Source organism: Chelonoidis abingdonii, chromosome 19, assembly GCF_003597395.2.
Source record: "Chelonoidis abingdonii isolate Lonesome George chromosome 19, CheloAbing_2.0, whole genome shotgun sequence".
Lineage (NCBI taxonomy): Eukaryota > Metazoa > Chordata > Testudines > Testudinidae > Chelonoidis > Chelonoidis abingdonii.
Window position 1 is genome coordinate 34,157,651 of NC_133787.1, and position 24,850 is coordinate 34,182,500.

Sequence of the window (24,850 nt, forward strand, 5' to 3'; positions counted from 1 at the left end):
ATAATATGGCAAAACATAAAATAGCCAGTAAGTTCTTGGAATTGTTGGGGACAACTGTTCATTTCAGAAGGTGGAGGAAGTAACCAGGGCAGCCATTTTAGACTTGATTCTGACCAAGACAGAGGAATTGGTAGCAAATCAGAAGGTGGAAGGCAATTTGGGTGAAAGTTACCATGAAATATGAAAAATTGACTTCAAAAATGCACATTTCAGCAAACTCGGAGAACTGATAGAGGTAAAGTCTTATAGGAAGAACATTTAAGGGAAAAGGGAGTTCAGGAAAGTTGACTTTCTCAAAGCCACAATATTAAAGGCACAATTGCAAACTATCCCGATGTGAAGGCAAGACAGGAAGAATAGTAAGTAGCCAATGTGGCTGCATCAGGAGCTCTTTAAGGGCCTCAGAATCAAAAAGGAATCCTACAAAAAGTAGAATCATGGATGAACTACTAAGGAGGAGTTCAAAAGAGTAAGACAAGCATGTTGGGACAAAATCAGAAAGGCTAAGACGTAAAGTGAGTTGCATCTAGCCAGGGACATGAAGGGCAATACTAAGTGGTTCTAGAAATATATTAGGAGAAGAGAAAGGCAAAGAAAATGTGGGTCCTCTAATTACTGGGGAAGGAGAGCTAATAACTGATGACATCAAGATGGCTGAGGTTTAATGCCTATTTCCTTCAGTCTTCACTTAAAAGGTTAATGTGACCAAATATTCAACACAATTTAATATTAACAACAAAGGGAGAGGAATACAAGACACAATGGGGAAAGGACAGGTTAAAGGATATTTAGATAATGTAGAAGTATGGAAGGGCCTGATAAAATTCATCTTTGGGTACCTAAGGAATTAGTTGAAGCAATCTCAGAACCATTAGCAATTATCTTTGAGAACTCGTGGAGGATTGATGAGGTCCCAGAAGACTGGAGAAGGGCAACCATAATATCTATCTTTAAAAAGGGGGGAACGGAGGACCCAGGGAATTATAGCAGGTAATTATTTGATACCTGGGAAGATACTGGAACAAATTATTGAACTATCAGTTTGTAGAGAATAATAAGGTTATAAGGAATAGCCTGCAACTATTTATCAAAAATAAATCATTCCAAGCAAACCTAATTTTCTTCTTTGACATGATTACTGGCCTAGTGGATGGGGGGAAGCAGTAAACAAAATATTCCTTGATTTTATTAAGACTTTTGATGCAGTCCCACATGACATTCTCATAAGAAAACAAGGGAAATGTGGTCTGGATGAAACTACTGTAAGGTGGGTACACAGCTGGTTGAAAGACCGTACTCAGAGTATCAATAGTTCACTGTCATACGGAGAGGGTGTATCTAGTGAGGTCTCGCAGAGGTCAGTCTTGGGTCCAGTACTATTCAATGTCTTCATTAATGACTTGGATAATGGAGTGGAAGATATGCTTGGATGGATTGCAAGCACTTTGGAGGACAGGATTAGAATTCAAAATGACCTTAACAAATTGGAGAATAGGCCTGAAATCAGCAAGATGAAATTCGGTACAACTAAGTGCAAAGTACTACGCTTAGGAAGGAAAAATCAAATGCACCATTATTATTATTATTATTATTATTATTATTATTATGATTACTACAAAGCAGTGAATAAATGGCTAGATGATAGTGCTGCTGAAACGGTTCTAGGGGCTCTAGTGGATTGCAAATCGAATATGAGTCAATAACGTGATGCAGTTGCGAAAATGGCTAATATAATTTTGTGGTATGTTAACAAAAGTGTCATATGTAAAACACATGAGGTAATTGTCCCACTCGACTTGGCACCGATAGGGCATCAACTGGAGTACTGCATCCAATTCTAGGTGCCACACTTTAGGCAAGATATGGACAAATTGGGGAGAGTCCAGAGGAGAGCAGCAAAAATGATGAATGGTTTAGAAACCCTGACCTGTGAGGAAAGGTTATAAAAACTGGGCATGTGTTCTCTTGAGAAAAGAAAACTGAGGGTGGACCTGATAAGTCTTCAAATCTGTTAAGGGCTATTATAAAGCGGACAGTGATCAATTGTTCTCTATGTCCACTGATATTAGGACAAGAAGTAATCTGCAATGAGGGAGATTTAAGTTAGGTATGAGGGAAAACTTTCTAATTATAAGAGTAGTTAAACTCTTGAATAGGCTTCCAAGAGAGGTTGTGAAATCTCCAGCAGGTTGGACAAACACCTGTCAGAGATGATCTAGGTCCTGCCTCAATGCAGGGGACTGAAGATGACCTTTTGATGTCGCTTCCAGCCCTACATTTCTATGATTCTATGTATATACAGGTCAGCTGAATGGCTCAGTTTCAATTTCTCCATTGACCTTTCCAAACTAAAATGAATAAGAAATGACGAAGAAGGTTCTAATTACAACTTTTTCAGTATTTTTGATGGCCAGATTGAATGAACCCCAGTCAAAATACATACAGGGGGCAACATTTCCATTCATTAAAAAGAAAAATTATTATTTAGTGTTGTGTCTGATGATGAACAAAAACAGACAACAACCAGAAGAGAGGAAAAACTGGAGTAACAAAGAGATGCATAACAATTTGCAATCAAAATTTCTCTTTACATGTATCTTAACCTGTCTTCTTGCTTCATGATGTATATAATCAAATTACCACCAATTGATTCCACCTAAAACATGCTATTTTGGAAGAAATAAGACTATTAGTTGCTATGGAAACCCAATTAAGCCAGCTTTACACCTCTTATCTTAATTGCTGTATTAATTGAGAAGGGAAAATAAATTGAATACTCATCCTTTTCTTGCCATTTTAAATTTCAATAAAATATAAATTGCACAGAAAATATTGTTTAAATTTGTCACCATGGACTGGTGATTAGAAAAAGAAATTAAATTGCTGAAAACAGTATTTAAGACGGATGCATATGTCAGTAGCAATTTGATATGCTGACAGAGCTTTGCTCTTTTGAAATATAATTACTCAAAATATGATCTGCATAGAATATTGTAATGAATAAAGGATTGTAACTTTTATGGGCTGTTTATTTCCATATATCATGAAAGAAGATATCTGTGTACCAGAGAAATGTAACAAAAAAAATAGAAATGAATTATTGTTCATTGAGACTTTGGGAGTTATTCTTTGCAAAATGACTGAGGAGTACATTTATGGGCCAGATTTTCCAACGTGGCCAGATTTGATACCTTTATTTGTAAAGAGTTGCTTCTCAGAAAGTCCTCTTGACTTCAGTAGGTTATTTGTAGACATGAACCCACATATGACAATAACAGAATTTTCCTGTGAACTGGATTTGTGCCTGCAGATCAGGTAGATCAGTGCCAAAACACTTGACATGCACACATTTCCTGTTTAGAGAAACAGCTGACAGAGAATTTCTTGTTCGTATCGTGCGAGATTTAGCTGAATATTGATGAGAGAGAGGCAGTTAAAGATTTTTGCAACAAGAGGAAAGTTAGAACATTTGCCTTAAACTTTCAAAGTCATTTAGTCCTACGGCAGGTTTCCAAATGTTATTTTTTCAAAAATTGAATTTGCAGCATCTTATTTCCAGAGAAAATGTGCTACTTAGCCCGTCCAAAGGTTACACTGTGTGACTGCATAGCTCATTCCGAACACTTCTGGGACTTCTAAAGTGTTCCTTTCATTCTTCTCTTCTCTTCCCATCTTGAAAATATTAAGTGAGACAAGAGGAATATATTAAAGCAATCCAGTGAGCTTATATTATGTTGCTTGTAAGTGCTTGCATAGCTGTCTGAGGCAAAGCTGAAGCTGAGAATACACAAGTGAGTTGGTGAAAAGTCCAAGTCAAAGCCCAAAGTCAAAAAGCCCAACTCAGGCTCATATTGAACTCTTAGTTACATGGGTGTAATTCCAAATAACCCTACTGCCTTAAGTTACTCTGATAGAACTGAGATAAGAATCTTGTCCATAGATGTTTAAAGAGGTATACTTCAGCTTTCAGTAGCTTTATACATGACAGGGTGATGGAAAGTGCCAAGAGTTATTGACTCCAAAATCGCAACGGTTTTTACTGCTTATATGTGAAGAATATTATTTCTTACTATTATAAGTGAACAAACGCTGAGGGTTTGTTTCTACACTCTGGTTTTACATCAGTACAACTTTTCACTTCAGTAGAATTATAGCAGCATTAAACTAGTGTAACAGAGTCCAGAATTGGGTTTTGCGTGATAGCCTAAAGCAAATTGTGGGTAAAAAAGACTTTTTAAAGGAAATGATAGCAATACTCTAATTTCTGAGAATGAAATCATTGTTGGTGAAACTTAAATGAGTGGCTGAGTTTTCAGACTGTTGGCTTGAAAGAAAATCTGTGTTTAAATGCCAAATTATGCCCTCAGATGTGTGTTAATAGCTCTCACTGATTGCAATGGGAGGAGAGAATTTTGTCCTAAGAATTAAATAGTTTTGTAATTTCTGCATGGTGGCACAAAAGGACATAGCTAATGGATTAACTTGATAGGCCTGTAAACATAATGCAATCAAAAGAAATAACTTCACAAATCTTTCTACCTTTAGTCTTGTCAATGTGATGTGAGACAGTTTCTGCTCTGTTGTTCCTGATATGGTTCTGGCTTCAAGCAACACTATGGCTTAGAGATCTGTATAATAGTCAGATCGTCCAAAGTAGCTGAAGTTTCTTCTTTGGGAATTTGATAAGCAATTCCAGAGCACTAGGTGTGAGATGGGTTTGAAATATAATTCGCAATAAAGTTCTTTTTTTTTCCTAATTGTCACTGTTAAGAAATTGTTTTTGAAGGGACTTAAATAAATGTTCCATACTTATAATGACAAAAATGTACACTATCAAATATATGTCTCTAATAATGAAGACTTGATATATTTGGTGCTTTGGTGTCACAAGTTTTTATATCTAAGCAAAAATATGCAATCTCTCTGATTAACTTGTCTCCCAGTCTTAACATTTTCTGATTTGTGTGTCTGGTATTTTCCCTGTTAATTGGTTATGTCTTGCTTATCTGTTCTTTGTTCCTCAGCTGTCCCACTAAACAACTTATATTATTTACAGGTGCATCTAACATTCAAAGGCTATGGTAACGTTGTCAAATACCTTTTGCATTGTACAGTACTAATGTCTTCACTGCACAACTTGCTCCTCTCATGTGAAATCAAGTATTGATAAATATACATATTTCCCTTTTATTTAATTTTTTAAATATTTCCACTTTTAATTCCCACTACTATTGTCTAACATAGACTCCCATCTGAGATCTGGCCCAATGCCCATACAGCACAACATTATAGGAAGACAGTAATGATTAATAAAATTACTGAGTACTTTTCACATGTATATTTTAATAGACTTTAAAAGGGTGAGTGCGTGCTATTATCCTCAATTTTCAGATGGGAAAAATTGAGTCACAGAGAGGGTGAGTGATTTACCCAAAGTCATACAGCAAGCCACTGGCAGAGCCAGAGAGCCCAGCCTATAAGAGATTCATGTTGAACTTTGCGCTTACTCCAACTTTGCCTTAAGTTCAGATTTCAAAGTTGTTTGTTCACAAAGCTCTGGATATACTTGTGAAACTTTGGCAGACATACTCGCCGGTTATTTGCACATCTGGAAACTTTTCTCTGCAGCCCTCAGCTGCCTTGGGCTTGTCCCAGGGCTTAGCAAATGCTGGGGAAGGGATGCCTGGAAGGAAGAGAGTAAAGTATTGTGAAGTATTTTCCTTTTGGTTGAAAATGCTCCATTAGTGAACCGTTGGCAATGGTTCATTGCTAAGGGCAAGGTTGGCAATTCTGTGGTAGGCAGGAGTGCAGGTGGCTATAGGCTTTTTGACCACCATGTTGTCCAACCCTACTCTTATCAGGTCTAGACATCATGGAAATTTAAAAGTCAATAGCACTTTGCCTAAACCAGTTCTCCCACTGTTGCTACAAGTGGACCTCAACTAGTGCTAGCAATAGTGGAAAATTTTAATGGGAAAGTCTTCATGCAATCAAGTCTTTATAAGTTCAGTCAGACCTGCAGGGGTTGGTCCACCTCCAGCCATTGGTGCAAACACTTTCAGAGACCTAAAAACTACAGGCTTAGCACAGACACACAGTAGTATGTTCCTTGGGGTTCCTTTTAGTCTCAGAAACAAACTTGAAACATATCCCAGAATTCAAAATGAACTCAGTCAATGTCACAAGGTTTGAAGTTGAAATTATAAGAAAGAGAATTTCACGTGCTTATGTAACCTGCTGGTAACGGCAGCCATTACATTTAGTATATAGAACCATAAATCAGCCCCAGCTCTCATACAGACATTGGGGTCATAGATCCTCAAAGACGTCTAAATATCTTTGAGGGTCTGGGCTAGAATTCCTTAAGGAATTAGATACTTAACTCTCATTGATTTTATGTGGGAGATGGGCTTCTAACTGTCTTAGGCACTTTTGAAAATCCCATATACTGTGCTTAGGTCCCAGATTTAGGCTTTGTTGTTGTTGATGTTGTTTTTAAGTAAATAAGTGCGAGGATAACAGAATCCAAATAGGAATAGAAATGTTTTTATTAATTTTTATGAAATTGCAAACAAACATCTGCTCTCACTGATCTGAGCATAGCCCTGCCATGTTGGAAGTCTAAATGCAACAGCATTGCATGTCTGCATGAGAACCAGAGAGCGCAAACAACAAGAAACGGAAACTGTCTTGCTGGCTTAATGACTAATGAACAAAGAGCAAAAAGTAAAATAAAGGCAGAAATGTGAAAAAATACCTTGGAATTTTAAAATCCTTTTGATTTATTGACAGTAAAGGGATTTTATTTTACGATAAGATTTCTATTCTGTCAGTATCTCTTAAAATGATTCCATGAAAAGAATAGTGTCTCATCATGGGATAATGATCCCCTGCTGCTACGTAAATACTGAAGCCAAGCCAAAATATTCGTCTTCCAAGCAGGAGACACTGATTATGTAACAATGGTGCTTTACAATAACATCATTCCAATTAGAGAAAATGATTTATGTAGATTTACTATTTTTGATGGATGTTGGCACAGTTGAGTGACAGTTGCTGACAATATCATTATTTATTCCCTGCTGCCATCACAGTGGTTTTGTGAGCTGAGCTATTGTGCACTTCAGCCAATCGGAGACCAGGTTTTCCCTAAAATAACTTTTTTTTTAAAATACTCTGCATTCTTATTAATACATTGGTCAGCTATCCAGAAATCTGAAGATAGTGGCTGGGGGTGAATGTGCCATTTTATATATGACTTGATATTAAAAATGTCTTCCCAATCTATGTCCATGATTTTGTATCAGGCATACCTGACGTCTGGTAGGTATCCAACTACTTGACTGGCTTTAAAATTGGAATCCAGATTCCAAATTCATGCCTACATGTTTAAAACCTAAACTCTTATTTGCTGAGTTTTAATTTAAAAGGTTTCTGTAGCTGACTATAACTTTTTAAAAATAATTTTCAAATCACTTATTTTCTTTCAGAATACCCTTTTATGCTATTTGTTTATAGTAATAGCCCCTTTCATTGTAGGCTCTAACTCTCAGGCAGGGACCTAGTTGTACATTATATTATCTGCCTCCTCATGGTATGATGCATAACTACCCAACCTATTCCATTTTCTGACTGGTGCTATTGCTTAAGTGACAACTGCTGTCAGAACCTTCTGATGTAAACTAATGTTAGGATATGAAGACATTACTGCTTCTAATGTACATCATCCACTTCCCATTGCTGCATGATCTGATATTCTCCTGAACCTTTATATTATTACTGTTGAAAGGTCCAGTCACATGAACCTTACTCAGTTTGGATAATCTTTAGTCTCATTGAAGATTACACATGAGGGCTTCAGGATTTGGCCTTAATTAGTAATGTCCCTATCTGATAGCTATTCTCTTCACTTTCACATACAATTAAACTAACTTTTGTAGACCGATCCACAAACTCTTGCACACACTAGTAGCCATTAGTTATGGAATAGTGCCATTACGTTGAGTTATATAGCTTGTGTAATTCAGAACAGGGTTGTCAAAAAATCTCCATAGCCAACAACTCCCAATCAAACACCTAAAGGTTCAAAGCTTTCAGCACCCACTGGGACAGGCTACTTCACTTAGGTGCCTAAATGGAAGTTGAGCTTCTTTTCAAATCTTGCCCCAGAGTTTGTAGGACTGGCCCTTTATAATCTATTTTATGCATTATTTCTTCCTCTAGCTACAAAATTTTACAATACAGATTGAGGGAAAGCTTATTTTAGAATTAAGATATGCTAGTGAGAGACTTTTAGTTCAAACTCATTGCCAAATACAGATCATGGGGTTTTGAATGGTTCTTATTTCCAAGGCATAATAGTGTCAAATTTATAAAAGCTGTTTATTCCCGATGGATGTATTATAGCCATTTCACTTTGACTTACTTTTTGTTGCATTTTTGTGGCACGCTTGTTAACAAGATTCAATTTATGATCTTGACATTTGCCTATTCTTCTTTTGAAAGCCTTTATAAATCAGCAAAACATTTTGTCGCAGTAGTTATAAGTAAAACAGTCTGAGAATAAATCATTGAAATGGACAGAAGCAATTTTCTTTTTCTTTTTGTGTGTGTATTGTTGACTGGTCCATAAGCCATGGGAAGATAGTGAAGAACTAGCTAAGCAGAGCAAATGTAGCCAAATCTGCATTCCACAATTAACAGTATAGTCATAATGCTGTTGGGTTCTTAATTTCAAAAGAATGATTTTAATATTACTGACTTCAGAGGAAGATAAGCAGGGCAATGCACAAGACATTATCAGTCCAGTGTGGAAATAATGCATTCAAAATTAAAGACAGCAGTTTAATTAAGTGCATGAAAGCCTGACTTTTATGATCATATTTCAAATACTCAAATCTCTTTTCATCCATTCTGCCATATGACTTTACTTAATAATATATCAAGAACAAAAAATGTATTGGAATATTTCTGCAAATTCAATTAGTCCAATAAAAAGTGAAAAATAATTTCTTTTTCATTAAAAAGAACTCAACCCTAACCCTTGTCATGACAAAAGAGTGAGGAAAGAAAACCTAAGGGAACTATGAAAATTCTGCCTTTGTTATGCATTTATGTGTCTGAAACAGATGAAGTGTCATTATTAGTAACGTTTGTCATTATAATGACTAATCACATTATGTTACAGTTACAGTTCTGTCAGATCCAGACCATGGGGTGAATACTTTCTTCTTTAGAATGCAGTGTCACAATCTATCAGTGATTCCCAAGTTGATTGAGCTATTGTATGCAGATTAATTATACATTAGAGTACCACTTTTCCTGCTGAACCACACTAGCAGTTCAGAGGCTAAACATACCGCCTTGCTTCCTTTTTGTATCCAGAGGATTCTGAGATGACTGGAGTTTAGGAATCTCAGATTTTTTATGCTAAGGGGATGGTAGATCTCTGATATGAATAAGAAAACCTGGATCTCAAGAAGTGTTTCATTTAGATGGGGAAATTATTATTAGGTATAACAGCCTATGAAAGAAGAGATGCACCTTTAAAAACCTTTGTGACCAGCTATCATGGAGAACTGGATGGCAAAGGGGTTGGTATGGAGATATTGAACTTTTAACCAGGACAGTAAGTCACTAGTTCAGCCTTGACACACAATCAGTAGTGACTGAAACGTATTACCATCTGTCAACTATTCATTGACCTCTGTAAAATGAGGTGGTGGGCTCAGTCCTTATCCCTGTGGGCAGATGTCTACATTGCAAATGCTTCCATCACCATAGGTCCATCAGTCACAGAATAGAGGCTAATACTGCTGTTATGTTGAATAAACAATACTCTCACCCCTAAAGTTGATTCGTCTAGGTCAAGGCTCATGCAGACAATTTGTGGAAGTTTGAACTGCCATTGCTCATTCTGTACATCTCTGGAAAAATAAAAGAGCTCATTCTCCCAAACTCTCAATCTGGCAGATTTAATCTCAACTAAATTAACTAAAGTCGTCCTGTGACAAGGGTTTCAGGAGACCTTGGTGCTATTCCCATCTTGGCCACTGACCTAATGTGTGACCTTGGGCAGTTTACTTTTCCGTGACTCCATTTCTCGTCTCACTCTTTGATTGTTGTGTTTATTTAGAGTCTTTGGGGCAGAAACTCTTTCTTATTGTGTGTTTGTGTACAGCAAGTTGCTTCCTAGACTTAGACTTGGACTCTAATATAATTTTGACCCCATTTTGTACCTCACAGAGTCATCCTGAACAGAGGTTTGCTTAGATCTACTCTCCTTACTGTTGAAATTATACTTATTGGATTTTGGAAAATATAGCGTCTAAATCAAATCTTTGCGAAAGGAACCCTTGAGTTTAAAAAAAATGGTTGACCTATGATGGTCAGCAGTGGGAACTATGTCAATGATGGTGATCTCCTTTTGTGAGCATTCAGGCGTGCCTGTTAGAGATGAGCATGTGTTATGAAAGCTGAAGCTCATAAATACTTGCTTATTTGTCACATAGGCAACCCTCCTGCAACCGGCACGGGAACTTTACAGATAACTCTGGAAGACGTCAATGACAATGCCCCCGCCATTTATCCAACGTTGGCAAAAGTCTGTGATGACGCAAAAGATCTCAAGGTAGTGGTCTTGGGGGCATCAGATAAGGACCTTCACCCTAACACGGATCCATTCAAGTTTGAACTGAGTAAACAGTCTGGCCCAGATAAAGTGTGGAAAATCACCAAGATCAACAGTAAGTCTTTTAATTTGTTTTTCTTATACCTTCATTATTTCAGTCTTCCTATAAGTGCTCTCTGAGATCAAGAGCAAAGTAATGTGATAGGCATACTATCACACATGTATTCCTGTGTGCTTTGGATGATTGGAACAGATCTCTTATGAGTAGATTGTGTCTTTAAGGCCTGATCTAAAGACCATTGAACCGAATAACAAACTGGAGTGACTCTTAATGCACAACTGAATGTGATGGGTGGTGTGGGACCATTCTTTTTCCCTCCTGCCCATTCCCACCCTGGTGCGGAGCATTCAGAGCCCAATTGCCTTGGGGTCAGTACACCATAAGAGGTTTCAGCACACTCCTCTAGATTTAGACTTGGACTGTAATATAATTTTGACCCCATTTTGTACATCACAGAATCGTTCTGAACAGAGGTTTGCTTAGATCTACTCTCCTTACTGTTGAAATTATACTTACTGGATTTTGGAAAATATAGTGTCTATATCAAAACTTTGCAGAAGGAACCCTTGAGTTTAAAAAAAATGCCAAAGGTCAACCTATGATGGTCAGCAGTGGGAACTTTGACAATGATGATGATCTCCTTTTGTGAGCATTCAGGTGTGCCTGTTAGAGATGAACATATGTTATGAAAGCTCAAGCTCATAAATACTTGCTTATTTGTCACATAGGCAACCCTCCTGCACACTCCCCCGAATAACAATGGGTAACTCCATAGGCCACTGCTTAGGATGTACAGAGCCATGGACCTGCCTACTCTCTACTTCCCCAAGCCTCTTTTTAGCAAACCAGTTAAGTAGAGTGAGGGAATCCCTCCATGGACCTCCCTGTGTGCTCTTCTGTGCTTAAGTGCTATTATTTTAGTTAGTAGGCCTTCATGGTTACAGACTAACAGCTCCTCTGACCCCTTCTCTGGCCTGTCTGAATGAAGCTCTGCAGGTGTTAGGCATTGTGCCCTTATCTTTCCAGGGGGTGGAATCCCGCAATTCTCCCATTCTTACACCAAGTCTCAGTCTTACCTCCAGCGGGTCCCAACCAGCTTGGATACCTGTGATTCTGCCCTTTGGGAGCCTGTGGCCAGTGGTTAATATAGCTGGAACAAAGTGTAATGTATGAGAAAAAAGATTTTTAAAAAATAAGAGGTCTACATGTATGTCTATCTTCCCCAAGACTTACCATTCCCCTGGAAGAAGGCCTACCTTCTTCAGATCTCCAAGCAGGTTGTCTGTGGCTGCCTGTTGTCCAAGAACAGCTCCCTGACAACTGCCCCCACCTCTCAACTGCCTTTTAAAAGCCTTTTGTACTATTGGCTTCCAGCACTGGCAAAACAAGTCCCGTAACTTGGCTGGAGCCTGGAACTAGTATCTTCATAACTAATAGTTCAGTCGTTTCTCTTCATGCCTGCTGATGTGTTTATTAGAAGGTTGCTTATCTGGAGCCATTGTGTGGTCTTTCTGCTTGCTTCCCAATAGTCTTGCTTTTAAACTAAACCAACATATGCTTACAGGAAACATCACAATGATTCAATATAGACATACAGGTTTCAGAGCGGTAGTCCTGTTAGTCTGTATCAGCAAAAACAAGGAGAAGTCCTTGTGGCACCTTAGAGACTAACAACCCCTCACTCTCACAGACCTTAGGAGACAGACCAGTCCTCGCTTACAGATAGCCCCCCAACCTGAAGCAAATACTCACTAGCAACTACGCACCACACAACAAAAACACTTACCCACGATCATATCCCTGTAACAAATCCTATTGCCTACTCTGTCTACCTGTCTATTCAAGGGACACCATCATAGAACCTAACCACATCAGCCACACCATGAGGGGCTCATTCATCTGCACATAAACCAATGTGATATATGCCATCATGTGCCAGCAATGCCCCTCTGCTATGTACATCGGCCAAAATGGACAGTCTCTGTGCAAAAGAATAAATGGACACAAATCAGATGTCAAGAATTATAACATTCAAAAACCAGTCGGAGAACACTTCAACCTCCCTAAACACTCAATAGCAGACTTAAAAGTGGCAATTCTTCAACAAAAAAAACTTCAAAAACAGACTCCAACGAGAAACTGCAGAACTGGAATTAATTTGCAAACTGGACCCCATCAAATTAGGCCTGAATGAAGACTGGGAGTGGATGGGTCATTACAAAAACTAAAAACTAATTTCCTCATGCTAATTTCCCCCTACTGTTGTTCACACATCCTTGTCAGCTGTTTGAAATAGGCTACCCTGATTACCACTACAAAAGTGATTTTTCCTCCTGTTGCTAATAGCCCACTTTAATTGCATTGTCTCGTTAGAATTGGTAAGGCAACCCCCGTCTTTTCATGTACTATGTATATATATCTTCCTACTGTATTTTCCACTCCATGCATCTGATGAAATTGGTTTTAGCCCATGAAAGCTTATCCCCTAATAAATTTGTTAATCTCTAAAGTGCCACAAGTACTTCTCATTGTTATAGCCATACGGTAACTGTGCCGCAAACCAGGTCACATAGAGTATTGAGAAGTTACAACAGCTCCACATCCATATTCCCCTTTCCCCTCTCACTGTGGGTCAGCCACAATCTACCCCTTAACTGGTATGTTTCCATTGGAATTTGCCAGTTGACTAGCTTCAATTGGACAAATCATAGTTTTAAACTAAATAAACTCTTAAAATTTATTTATTATTTTTGGTAATGGGATTGCAGAAGGAGCCGGGGGAAAATACACTTGTGCCAAAGAGGAAGAATTCCTATGTCCGAGTTGTTGATTGAATACCATTTTGTAATCAGTTATGTTATAGGCTTGGAAGAAACCCATTTCTATTTTTTTAGAATTTTGACTGATAATATCATGTTTAATTTTAAGCACTTTTTTTTACTTTTATCAATTTACATTTTCACAGTTGCACAAAATTAAGGGGAAGAGGGAGTCAGACGAGGGTTAGTTAATGACAGTAGATGTTGAGATTAGAAAAGTTAATAAAGCTTTTTATAATAGTTAAAACACATCACATGTCAAAATGTACAAAGTAAATATCCTTATATTAAACTCATAAATTCTCAAGAAGCACTTTCTTACTGTGGCTATCTGTGAATTTTGATTATTATTGATGGAAATCGTTTTTTGCGGGTTTGTGAAATGGACGTTTGCCAACAAATCCTCTCAGCCTAGTTATGTAGCGTGCTCTCATTTCCCCCTAGATTTTCATGTGGCATGTGTGGTGTGGCGTCCTGGTGCCTTTTTATCCCCACCCCTGCATGGCTGCCTAATTGTTACCTCCTTATTCCTTGCAGACACTCATGCCCAGGTCAGCCTGCTTCAAAACCTGAAGAAGGCCAATTACAACATCCCAATCTTGGTGACAGATTCCGGAAAACCGCCTCTGACTAATAATACTGAACTGAAAGTACAAGTGTGTTCCTGCAAGAAATCCAAAATGGACTGCAGTGCAGCTGATGCCCTTCATATCAGCATGATCCTAATCCTTCTCTTTTCACTCTTCAGTTTATTTTGTAAGTTTTCCTAAACTCCAAGTAGTAACAGTGAAGCATTATTTATCTAGGTTCTTGGAAGTGAATCTTTTGTGCCTCTTCATAAGAAAACCTACCCAAGGGAGAAGAAGTTAATTTGTACAGTGATCTAAGAGACCACAATGTGACATCTGAATATTTTGAGAAAGTATGTGAATGGGGGAAAAAAATCTATAGGCAGAAAAAGGGTAGGAAATGTCAGGTTGTCAAATTAGCAGGTGATTGCAAATACAGGAAAAGTTTTGAGTAGAATCAAAGAAAATCAAAGCTGAGATATAAACTGAGAAACATGGGCAGAAGTAAGAGATTTGTGACTCATTTTCCTTCATCTCTCCCCACCTGAATTCAATTCAAAAACAGAAACAGGAGATTAAAGGTGTTCTTGTAACAATAACTGTTGTGGGTCACTATGAAAATGAATAGTGTCTGCTTCAATCTATCCCCCTGCATAAAGTACGTCAGCAACGTACACAGGGAATTTATTCAAGAATCTGAATTTATAGATACGTAAGATTGATAGTCTGGAAAACTGCAAGACAAAAAGAGAGAACAGGAGTTGATGTCTTGGGATAACTTTCAATGGATGGTCTCTCTTTGATGCTTCCGAGTGGGCCTTTCTAAAAAGAAAAATAAATCTTACAAATGCACAATTTAATTTTGGAGGGTTAAGAATCAAACTAATGCTTGAAAGGTGATGTGACTGGGGGGACAAGGACTTCCGAGTTCTAATGCTGGCTCTGCCCTTGGCTCGCTCTAATGGTCTTGGGCAGAACTGAGAAAATAATTGATTTTTCAGTTCAGTGGTTGAGCCAAAAAAATCTGGAAATAAAATTAATTTCATATCAACCTGAAATGGAAGTTTTCATTTCCATTTCCCTTTCTCTCCTCAATTCATTCAGGTCAAACAAAATATTTTATTCAATCCAAACCCTTCCCCCACCTCTTTTGTTTGGTTTAGTTTTGAGTGTGTTTTCACTTGTTTTGTTTAAATTAATCAAGCAAAAATTTAAAAAAACCACAACATCATTTTGAAATGAAAGGTCAAAATGTTTCAGTATGAGCATGTTGTAACAAAATATTTTGAATTAAAAAAAAAAAATCTGAGGGAGGATTTTTGGCCAAAACTATTTGACGAATGCAACCCAAATTCACAAATAGTGTTGGTCAACCCAAAATTCCTTTTTTTGACAAATAAACTATTTGTCCAAAAAAAATTGCCCATCTCTAATCTTGGACAAATCTCTTACATCAGTTTCCTCATCTATACAATTGTGATAATACTAACAATTCACCTAGGATATAAGGATTGTGTAAGATTTGTACAGTACACCATATGTATGCATGGTATTGTATAGGTGGATTTAACACCTCAGCATGACCAAAGGGCTTAAAGTCTGAGTAAAGTAAAATATGACATTATGCTGAGATAAAGGCCTGGGTAGCAGAGTTCTGCACATATGGCATGTTGGGGCTGCTTGAGTTATATAGTATACATCGTATTGGTTGCTTTTTTATTTGAGTATATTGCTTTTATCCCAAAGGGTTGGCATAAAAGTCACTGTGGGAAGTTTAGAGTTAGCTGAGGTTGTGAAGCTCTTTGAAGATGAAAAGAGCTGTACAAATGTTAAGTGCAAATTCCTGTTTTTGATTCCATTGGGTGACATCTGAAGTGACTGCATTTGCGTCAGTCCAGTTACCCTGCACCCTGAATTCAGCCCTAAGTAGTTATTATGTTTGCTAGAACTATTCTGCAGGACATTAAAAAATCATATCAGTGTGTATTAATATGCAGCTCATTGGGTCAGATTCATTTCTGATGCAGCTACAGGGAAGTTAATGGCATTATATCAGGCAGAAGCCAGGCCCATTATGATAACCTCCTTGCATCTGTAGATGAGATTTCAGTTTTCCTTCTGAAACTTTACTCTTTTTGGTTTGTCTGTACAGGATGTGATTACAGGACGGGATTACATTGTTTTAATATCTTTTGGTTGAGTCTTTTGGTTTTGAATGTACCCACTGGGTTGTTATCTAGCAGGTTAAGAGGTCAACACATTTTGTTCCTGGGAATGAACCATGGGAAGCAGGTTTATCTACATTTTGGATCCAGATCATCACTGAGGATATTTCCCTGCAACTGTAACTAGTTAAAATGTGAGCCATATATAGGCCCAGATTGTGAGAAATGGCCCTATGTGCGCTGGAACAGAAGATTGCACAATAAGATTCCCCCTCCTTATGTGGCTGCAAAAGAACCATTCACACCGATGGTCCTTGCATTCTGGGAAAGACAGGGACTACTGGTTCTTTCTTGCCCACTCCAACACCCATTACGAAGCAATATAATGAGAAGGGGTAGGAGGTGGTAGCTGCTTGGTCCTGCCAACACTTTATACCAAGCCATAGAACAAGGCCAGCATACTGAGGAGGGAGCATATTGCTCCATCATTATATGCAAGATGCAGCGTCGGAGATACAGTACCACCTAAGATGCTCACGCTCTCTGGCACTCTTCCTGGAGTAGCACAGCTGTGCACCATATCCTACGTGGGCTTGAGGCATAAAAGCCACAAGCAAACCCATAAATAGTAGCATGTTTGTTTTCTTTAAAAAGCTGCCTGTCAAAAAATTATTAAGGGTCAAATTTACAAATGGATCATTGTCTTTACTTTTGCAAAACAGCGGCACAAATGATGTATGTGTGCATGATTTGCAGGTGTGGTTTGTTTGGGTAGGAAAAGATATTCTTTCTTTTGTCATGGCAACTGATGAAAAGCCAGAGAAACACCAGCTGTATTGGGAAACACACGTGGAATGACCACCTTGTGCCAGATGTAGGTGATTTTATCCACAGTTCTGAATGTGAGCATGAATTCAACAAACAGGGTTAAGCACATTCAGACAAAGATAGGCCTGACCTCCCATGTTCAGACCATATTTAGACTTTTTCCTAATCCAGTGGTGTTCAATGTGATTCAATCCATTGTGGAGAGAGGGGACCCTGATTTTACAATGTCTTATATCTTGTACAGTCATTAATACTTGTGCAAAGTGACTGAAAAACATTGTTAAATCAGACTGGTAGCATTTTAAAATCACTTTCCACAAGTGCCCATGACCACACAAGACAGTAGAGAATGAAGCCTAGGAGGTAGCTGACAAGTTTGGCTCTGCCTCAGAACTTTTGCAAAATGTGCTGGTGCCATTAGTTCCATCACAATGTCTTGCATAGTCCAAATATTTATCAGAGTAATCAAAGATTATGGTGTCATAAAAACTAAGATAACTTTAATGCTTATTGAACAGAAGAAATATCCCATTGCTAGTGTCAAGTTATGGGTTTAATTTTTGCAAAACCCCTTACGTAGTTCACTTTGCTCCTGGTTCTTATGTTTTATGAGTTTCTTATTCCTAGGAGGCAAATTTCTCCATCAAGTGAACTTTGCTGTTCGTGGCAAAATCTTTCATTTCTGTAATTGACATCTGGCGTGAGGATGAATAACCCCATGAGAGAGCTTTTCAGGATAAAAATGTCCAGTGTGAATCTCCGGCCAGTACAAAACATCTTCAAATAGGGCAATTATTAGCTACACTTAGAAAATATGCCTGGTCTGTAAGTCACAGGAGAAGTGATATGTGACAGATTTCTGAATAAAATGAATGCAGAACTGAAGAACCTGATTAAAACTTCAAGACAAGCAAAAGGAAACAGTTCAGCATATTCAGCTGCTGCTGAGTACATTCAGTAATGGCAGGCTAAGAAATATACAATTGCCCAGAAGCCTGGGATAAGTAGATGTGCAGTTGGGGCAAGAACAGGAAAGCAGGGATTGCCAGTTTGTGTGGTGTTCATAAAACAAGAACAAAATCCATTCCTAGGAATGGAAAAGTGGCATTTCAAAAGTGATAAAACAAAACCCTTCTTTGTGCAATGCATAATTCATCTATGGAACTCATTGCCACAGGACGCCATTGAGGCCAGGAACTTAGTACAATTAAAGAGGGATTGGACACCTGTCTGGATAACAAGAACATCCAGAGTTACAATAGTTAATGCTAACAAATTTTGAAAAAGATATTAAATCTCATGCTTCAGGGCTTAAACCAATCTCTAACTATTAGAGACCAGGATGAGACCTAAAGTTGGGGCACATTATTCCTAATCTGCCTTTTGCAGACATTACACCTTACACCTTCCTCTGAAGCATCTGGTGCTGACCCCTGTTAGAGACAAAATACTAGACAAGATCTTCCATGGGTCTGATCCAGTCTGGCCATTCCTGTCTCCTTGTGGCCCTGTAATATGAGGGAGAGCAGAAATAGGGTGCCTGTCAAAAGGGCATTGCTGACTGAGAGTGGGACAAAGGAAGCTTCCGGGTGGTAGGGTGAAGAGATGGGGCTGATCAGAGAAATAGATCTCAGTTGCCAGCCAGAGAGAACGGGGATAAGCCTGTTGGGTGTCAGTCACACAGAGCAATGCCTTGGGACAAAGAGGAAGGACGAGGGAGGAGTGCACTATTGACACATCTGCGCATAAGCCTCAGTTATAAGGTACAATATTGTCTCTCGGGGCTCTGATGTGAGGCCTGTGATGACCGGGCAGGGCCCTTCTGTTACAATCAACTATTTGTTTCTTTCAGGAAAGAGATGCAGCATGTTAATTTACCAACCAAGCCAACATAAGTTATGTTGGAGGTATCCCTCATGTATGCTAGGCGGATTTACCACAGATGGAAAATGATCAAAAATGATGATTTTAATGTCATGCAGTAAAAATATCTGAATTTGGGAGCTGATGTAGCCCAAGTGAGGGGTATTCTGAAGGGGATCAAAACATTTTTTAGCATTTTGTATTTCATGATCGACTTATTCACCATTTTAACTGAAACCTCCCAGCCTTTTCACTAAGAGGATCTCCACAAAGTGACCTACTGATTAAAAAAAGAAGAATTAGCCCATTATGGCAATGTACAAATTGACAGTCTGGCAGATCACTTTCCACAGGTGTTGGGTGGGTAGTAAAAGGAGCATAGTTGTCTGTACAAATTACACTTTAAATGTCATTAATTTCATAACAAATGACAGTGTACATGAACGTTAACAAGCTTTTAACCACCAGACTATTAGTTTTTCAGGATACTTTGTGCCTGATAGAAATATTGTTCTCTTTCCCCTGTAGCGCTGCCATGGTAGAATGAGTTTCCACAATGAACTTAATCAAAACAAGCTCACTCACAGATATGCATCAAAGAACCTTCAGGGCTGGATATATGCACAACAGAATGGGCAAAGTATAAATGCTCTCCAACTCCTTTAGGCTATTTGCCATTGTGTTAAATGAGGACCAGGAAGAAAACATACCGGTGTTCACGATCACAGTGAGCTCAACAGCAAAGGCTGGGCTCTCCGTGAAGAGCTCAACTATATAGCTATCCTGTATGATCAGCTCTAGATTTCAGACCAGATGGACATTATGCAGAATACTATTATTTAAATATTTAGACTTGATTTTGAAATAATTATACATCGTCTCAAAGTGGGGGTTGCTTGTCACATTTTAATTTATGTTAAATCAACATAAAAGACTAAGTCAGAGCTAGGCCCACTGAAACCAAGAGGTTAAAAATGAGACCTCAAAGCACAATAGTCAAAACCAGAACAAATAGCATGCACAGTGATGCCTTCAATTAATTACAGCAGTAACAATATTTCGCTTTAATTTACTTATGAGAAAGAGGTGAAACTGAAAATGTCCATGTTAAACATTTTAAGTCTTAGTTGACGGTAGACAAATGATAGGAACCTTTGATCCAGTCTGGGAAGTGGGCTACAAAGTTGTAAAGATGACTGCAGCCCATGTCTCCATTATCATGAACAGAAAGAAATAGAAACCAAAAATAAGGTAGTTGTGAAGAAATGAAATGAGTTGTGGTCTCTGTGTTGAAATTAATTTGTCAAACTGAAGTGTGAAAAGCCTTCAGTGTGGTGAGAAACAAGAGTAGCGCACTGATGCCTGTATTGTGATTGCAGATAAGCCTGAGAGAGAGCCTTGAATTTAACTTCCTATTAATTTCCTCTATCCTTCCTTTTGAAATGGTGACCACCATCTCTATAGCCTTTCCTCTCTGCTGCCCACCATCCCCATTTAGGAATGCATCTACAGGGCTAATAGACCCAACATCTTATTTTTCCCCTGGATTTCAAATATTGGATATTAAACCAATAAACAAATCTTCAAATAATATTAACTGGCAGATTTAAACTTGCCTGAGTGTGGAGAGCCAGAATTGATAATGAAATGTCACCTTTAACCCACCTCATTGTACAAAGGAATTGCAGCATATAAATTCTTCTTTATGCAAGAACACCTAGCATCTGAAGATTCAGGCAATGCGATCTCATGTGAACCAAAGACAAATGATAGAAATTACAGATGGAAAAGACCTATGAGATTGTCTGGTCTTTTCCTTTGCCAGTACAAGGCTTTTACCTGCAGGTACACAGTTTTGAGACTTATCTCTGAATTTCTTTGCTTTGCTTAGGCTGATTCAGACAAGTAATACGGCTTTTCATCATTTAACTTTTGTTTCATTTTTAGGGGATATTTTTTTCAAAAGGAGCAAATATCTGGCTCTGTTCTGTGAGGTCAGAGGAAGAAATTACATGGAAAACATTTCATTTTAGTGGGCTTGCCAAAAAATTAATATATAGAATTCCCATCTCGGTGCTTTTAGGATGTGTTGTGGCTGGTTTTATTTTAATAAGTAGTTTTTACAGATAGGAGAACCGACATTTTGCTGGTTAAATGAAAACAAAGCCAAAACTTCTTAGTAAAAGTAGCAAATTTCTACCAGGGCAAGTATTCATTTTTTTAAGAAAAATAGAATTTCAGTATTGACATCACATAGAGCTGTACATATTAGCAAAATTTCCCTATGTACAAAATCTATGTATGCTTCTGATGTTAAAATTAGTAGCTATGTACTGCTGCAGTCAAAGGCTCTTTTCTGGTATTCCAGCATGCATATTGTATGCATGAAAGGAGCTTTTAATAATGCTATTTAGGGCCTGATTCTCTTCTCACACTGATGTAAATCAGAAGTATCTCCATTGAAGATAATGGATATACAGTGCTGTAAAATGTACTTAATAATTATGCCTAGATTTGAAATGCAAGAAGACACAGGATCACCTGTATTGTGAGAACAATAGTTTTATTGTGAACCCCTTAAATTTTTTGATTGAGCAAGTTCTGGTAGAAGAATAGTGCTCTTATGTTTAAGGCACTTGGCTGGGAGCCAGAAGATGTGGATTCAGCTCTACTTCAGACATCTTGGGCACATCTAATCTCTCTGTGTCTTACTTAGCCCCCCATCTTTTCCAACTTCTCGGAGACGTAATTAACTCATTAATGTTTTATGAGATGCCCACATACTCTGATAATAATGGCAATGTAACACCTAGCTCTTACAACTTATTGTGAGAAGACTGACTGCTGAGCACACTTGAAGTCAGAGGGCTTTAAATGGGCACAGCAATCTGCCCACGCACAATGAATTGCAAGTTCAGTATCTCATGCATAGCTATATAGATAAGACGAATAGCAACACACACAGTTTATACTTAACCTTAATGAAAATGTAAATCGTTAGCCTAAATTTCAGTGAATCAGTACAGTTATTTGGATAGATAAAGGACATTTTAAGTACATTTAACCTAAAGATTCCAGAAAAATAAATGTAGAAAAACATGACAGTTTAGAAAATATAGCTCCATAGATGTGTATTGGGAATGTAAAATAAATAAATACCTGATAATACAAAAACAACTAGTTCCTTAAAATCTGTGGTGGTGGTAAGACCAGGCATTCCATAGAGGTAAAACAGACATTTGAAGAGATTAAACTAGTAGCCATTTCTGCGGTGTGAGTTCAGAAGAACATTTTCTTTTTCCATTTTTTTTTTATTTGGCAGAGATAAATGGTTGTAATATAAAGTACTTTGTTTTCTGGATAGCATTGTAACATGAGGTGTATAACTTAAGGCAGTTTTCTGAATTGTTCTAAAATAGACTCTACCTAAAAACGAGGGCTGAGCAAATGATTCACAGAAAATAATTTACTGGACAAATTTAGGCTGTTTTCATGCTCGTAAAATGTCCACAACAAATCATGATTCTGTTTTCTCTAGCTTAGCGATTTTATCTAGCTATTCTTTTCTCTCTCTCTCAATCACTGTAGTATTTGAGGACCTCAAAATTACTAACACATATCTTTGTGAATTATATTTTTCTATATAGACTGATCATAAACAACTTGCTACTGATATTCAGTATGTGATATCTGAAATTCAAGATGAGTTGGTGGGTTTTGATTGGCCACAGATGTCACATGGTATTGTTTGTGTTGCTTGATTGGAAGAAGATAACTCTTATTATCCAGAGGAATGTTTGAAGAAGCCACTGGGGCTTTGAATCATTCATGTCCACCTTAAGATATGTGCATGCATGGGTTATGCATGCACAGACTGGACATGTGCAAAAGTGCTTTGAAGATTTAGGGTTTAAATGAAAATTCAGGGTCAGTTTAAAGTGATATTTATCTATATATAGCATCAGTCCAGCCAAATCTGAAAAATTTCTAATTGATTTCACTTTCTTCCATGGCTGCTGAGCAAATTAGTTTCATCTCATTTGCATTCTATCTTAATAATAAGTTTTTAGGGATTCTCTCAATATTTCATGTTGGGATGTAGTTTACCTAGAGACCTAAGTGTCCCTGGACTAATTATGTTCATGCTCTACTTTTGCAAGACTGCTCGCAAACTAAACTGTAGTGCTTTGGAAGATGAGACCAGATGGCTTAAATAGTTCTCCATTGTTTTAAAAGCTTGGTTGACTCTTACCTTTGATGTATTTAATTTACTTTAGTACTATATGTGTGAAAACTTAAAAAGAACTACTCGGTCGGTCTACTTCAAACATTTACTTGTCTGTTTTATTAAATGAATATTTTCAGCCATTCCGTGGGATTTAACAGCTCAGTGCTTGAGAGAATTCTTTCCTACATACTTATTTTACTGGACATCTTCCCCTGCCCTCCTATTTCCCACTTGAAGTGAAAGAGAGTGCAGCTTTATATTTATTGTCTATCAAAGCTATGGTGACGTGACTGTATTACTTAAAGAAAAAAATATATCCAAGGCCTGTAATATGTTTGCTGCTTTACTGTAAGAATTATAGTCCCCAAATTAATATACTCTAAACAAATAATACACAGGGATGTTAATGGAAGCTGCTTTATTAGGTAGCTGCATAATCACATTGAGCACTGGGTAATAAAAAGTTGTGGGCTAGGTTTCAAACTTTCCCTCAACCACAAAACAAGCATCACTACTAATTCATATAGGACTGATGTGCTTTGCTATAAGTAGAGGTCACATGCATATTTTACACTGCCTAAGAATTGTCCATTATATAAAAGCAAACAAAAAAACAAATCAAGAAAAAAGGGTTCAATGAAGGAGGAGGAACTTGATGAGTTAAAAAGATAGAGGCCAGATCATTAGCCAGTGCAAAGTAGTGTTACTCCAACGGAAATTTGGGCCAATTTATATTTTTAATTAACAAATTACTTCATAGCGCAAGTGAAAACATCTTTAAAGTAGACTAGCAGTAGCAAAGAAACTTCCCTTTGGAAATTATTTCAGCCTCGGAAGACCTGGTCTGCCCTTTAGTAGCTGATCTGCCTGAACTGACAAGTTTCTCCACTTCCTTGTCAAGCTTGGTCTCAACCATTTGTATAGCACTTCTGTCATTTTAATTCATGAAACTAAATATTGATATTGGTGTTTAAGATTTTAGTGGACTTGTAGGTAGAGTTGCAATAGAGTCACTTCAGATGTACAGAATTACTACATGCTGTGTTTTTCTTACCATTAAGGATCTAGAAGTCATTTTACTAAAGCAAATGACAATGAACTACATGGGTGAATCTGTGAACTGAATATTGTCCATTGGAAAATCATTTACGTTCTCTTTCTTATAGATTCTTTACCCTTGTATGTATGTTCAGTTAGATCACTGATTCTTCCTGGCCACAGACGCACCTCCTGGCTCATACACCAAATAGGTTTCTTGGTTGCTGAGATGAGGAAACACATTTTCTAACTGGGGCAGATGTTTCATCTTTCCAAGTCTAGTGGGAATTTGGGGAATAAATTTCCCTTCTTTCCCAAGAAAAGCAAATGCCTCTTTGGCAAAGATCAGGAACCTATATCTTCTGACACCTGCAATAAGGCTTATAGAACATCTTGCTACACTGAGATCTTGCTACACCTTCCTAGGTCTCATTAGGAAGTGGCTATTAAATGATTATTTTCTATATGCCCAAAGAAATATTAGTAATTTCCAAGGATGTTATCCAAGTCCTATTGAAGTCGATGGAGAAAGCTCAAAGAGAGCATAGTTCTGGATATTTGGAAAACTCACACACACTAGGACACTGGCAAAAAAACAAATAATTTATCTGAAAACTTCTACAGTGTGTTGTTGTTATAATTTACATTT

General features: G+C 37.7%; 1 protein-coding gene across 1 annotated transcript in view; it reads left to right on the forward strand.

Moving 5' to 3' along the window:
- Positions 1 to 24,850, forward strand: part of CDH13 (cadherin 13) — a 738,851-nt gene that overhangs the window by 701,757 nt on the left and 12,244 nt on the right. Inside the window, exons 12-13 of the mRNA XM_032766126.2 lie at positions 10,512 to 10,745; positions 14,048 to 14,266. Of these exons, the coding sequence (XP_032622017.1) occupies positions 10,512 to 10,745; positions 14,048 to 14,266 (453 nt within the window). The remainder of the gene's footprint in view (positions 1 to 10,511; positions 10,746 to 14,047; positions 14,267 to 24,850) is intronic.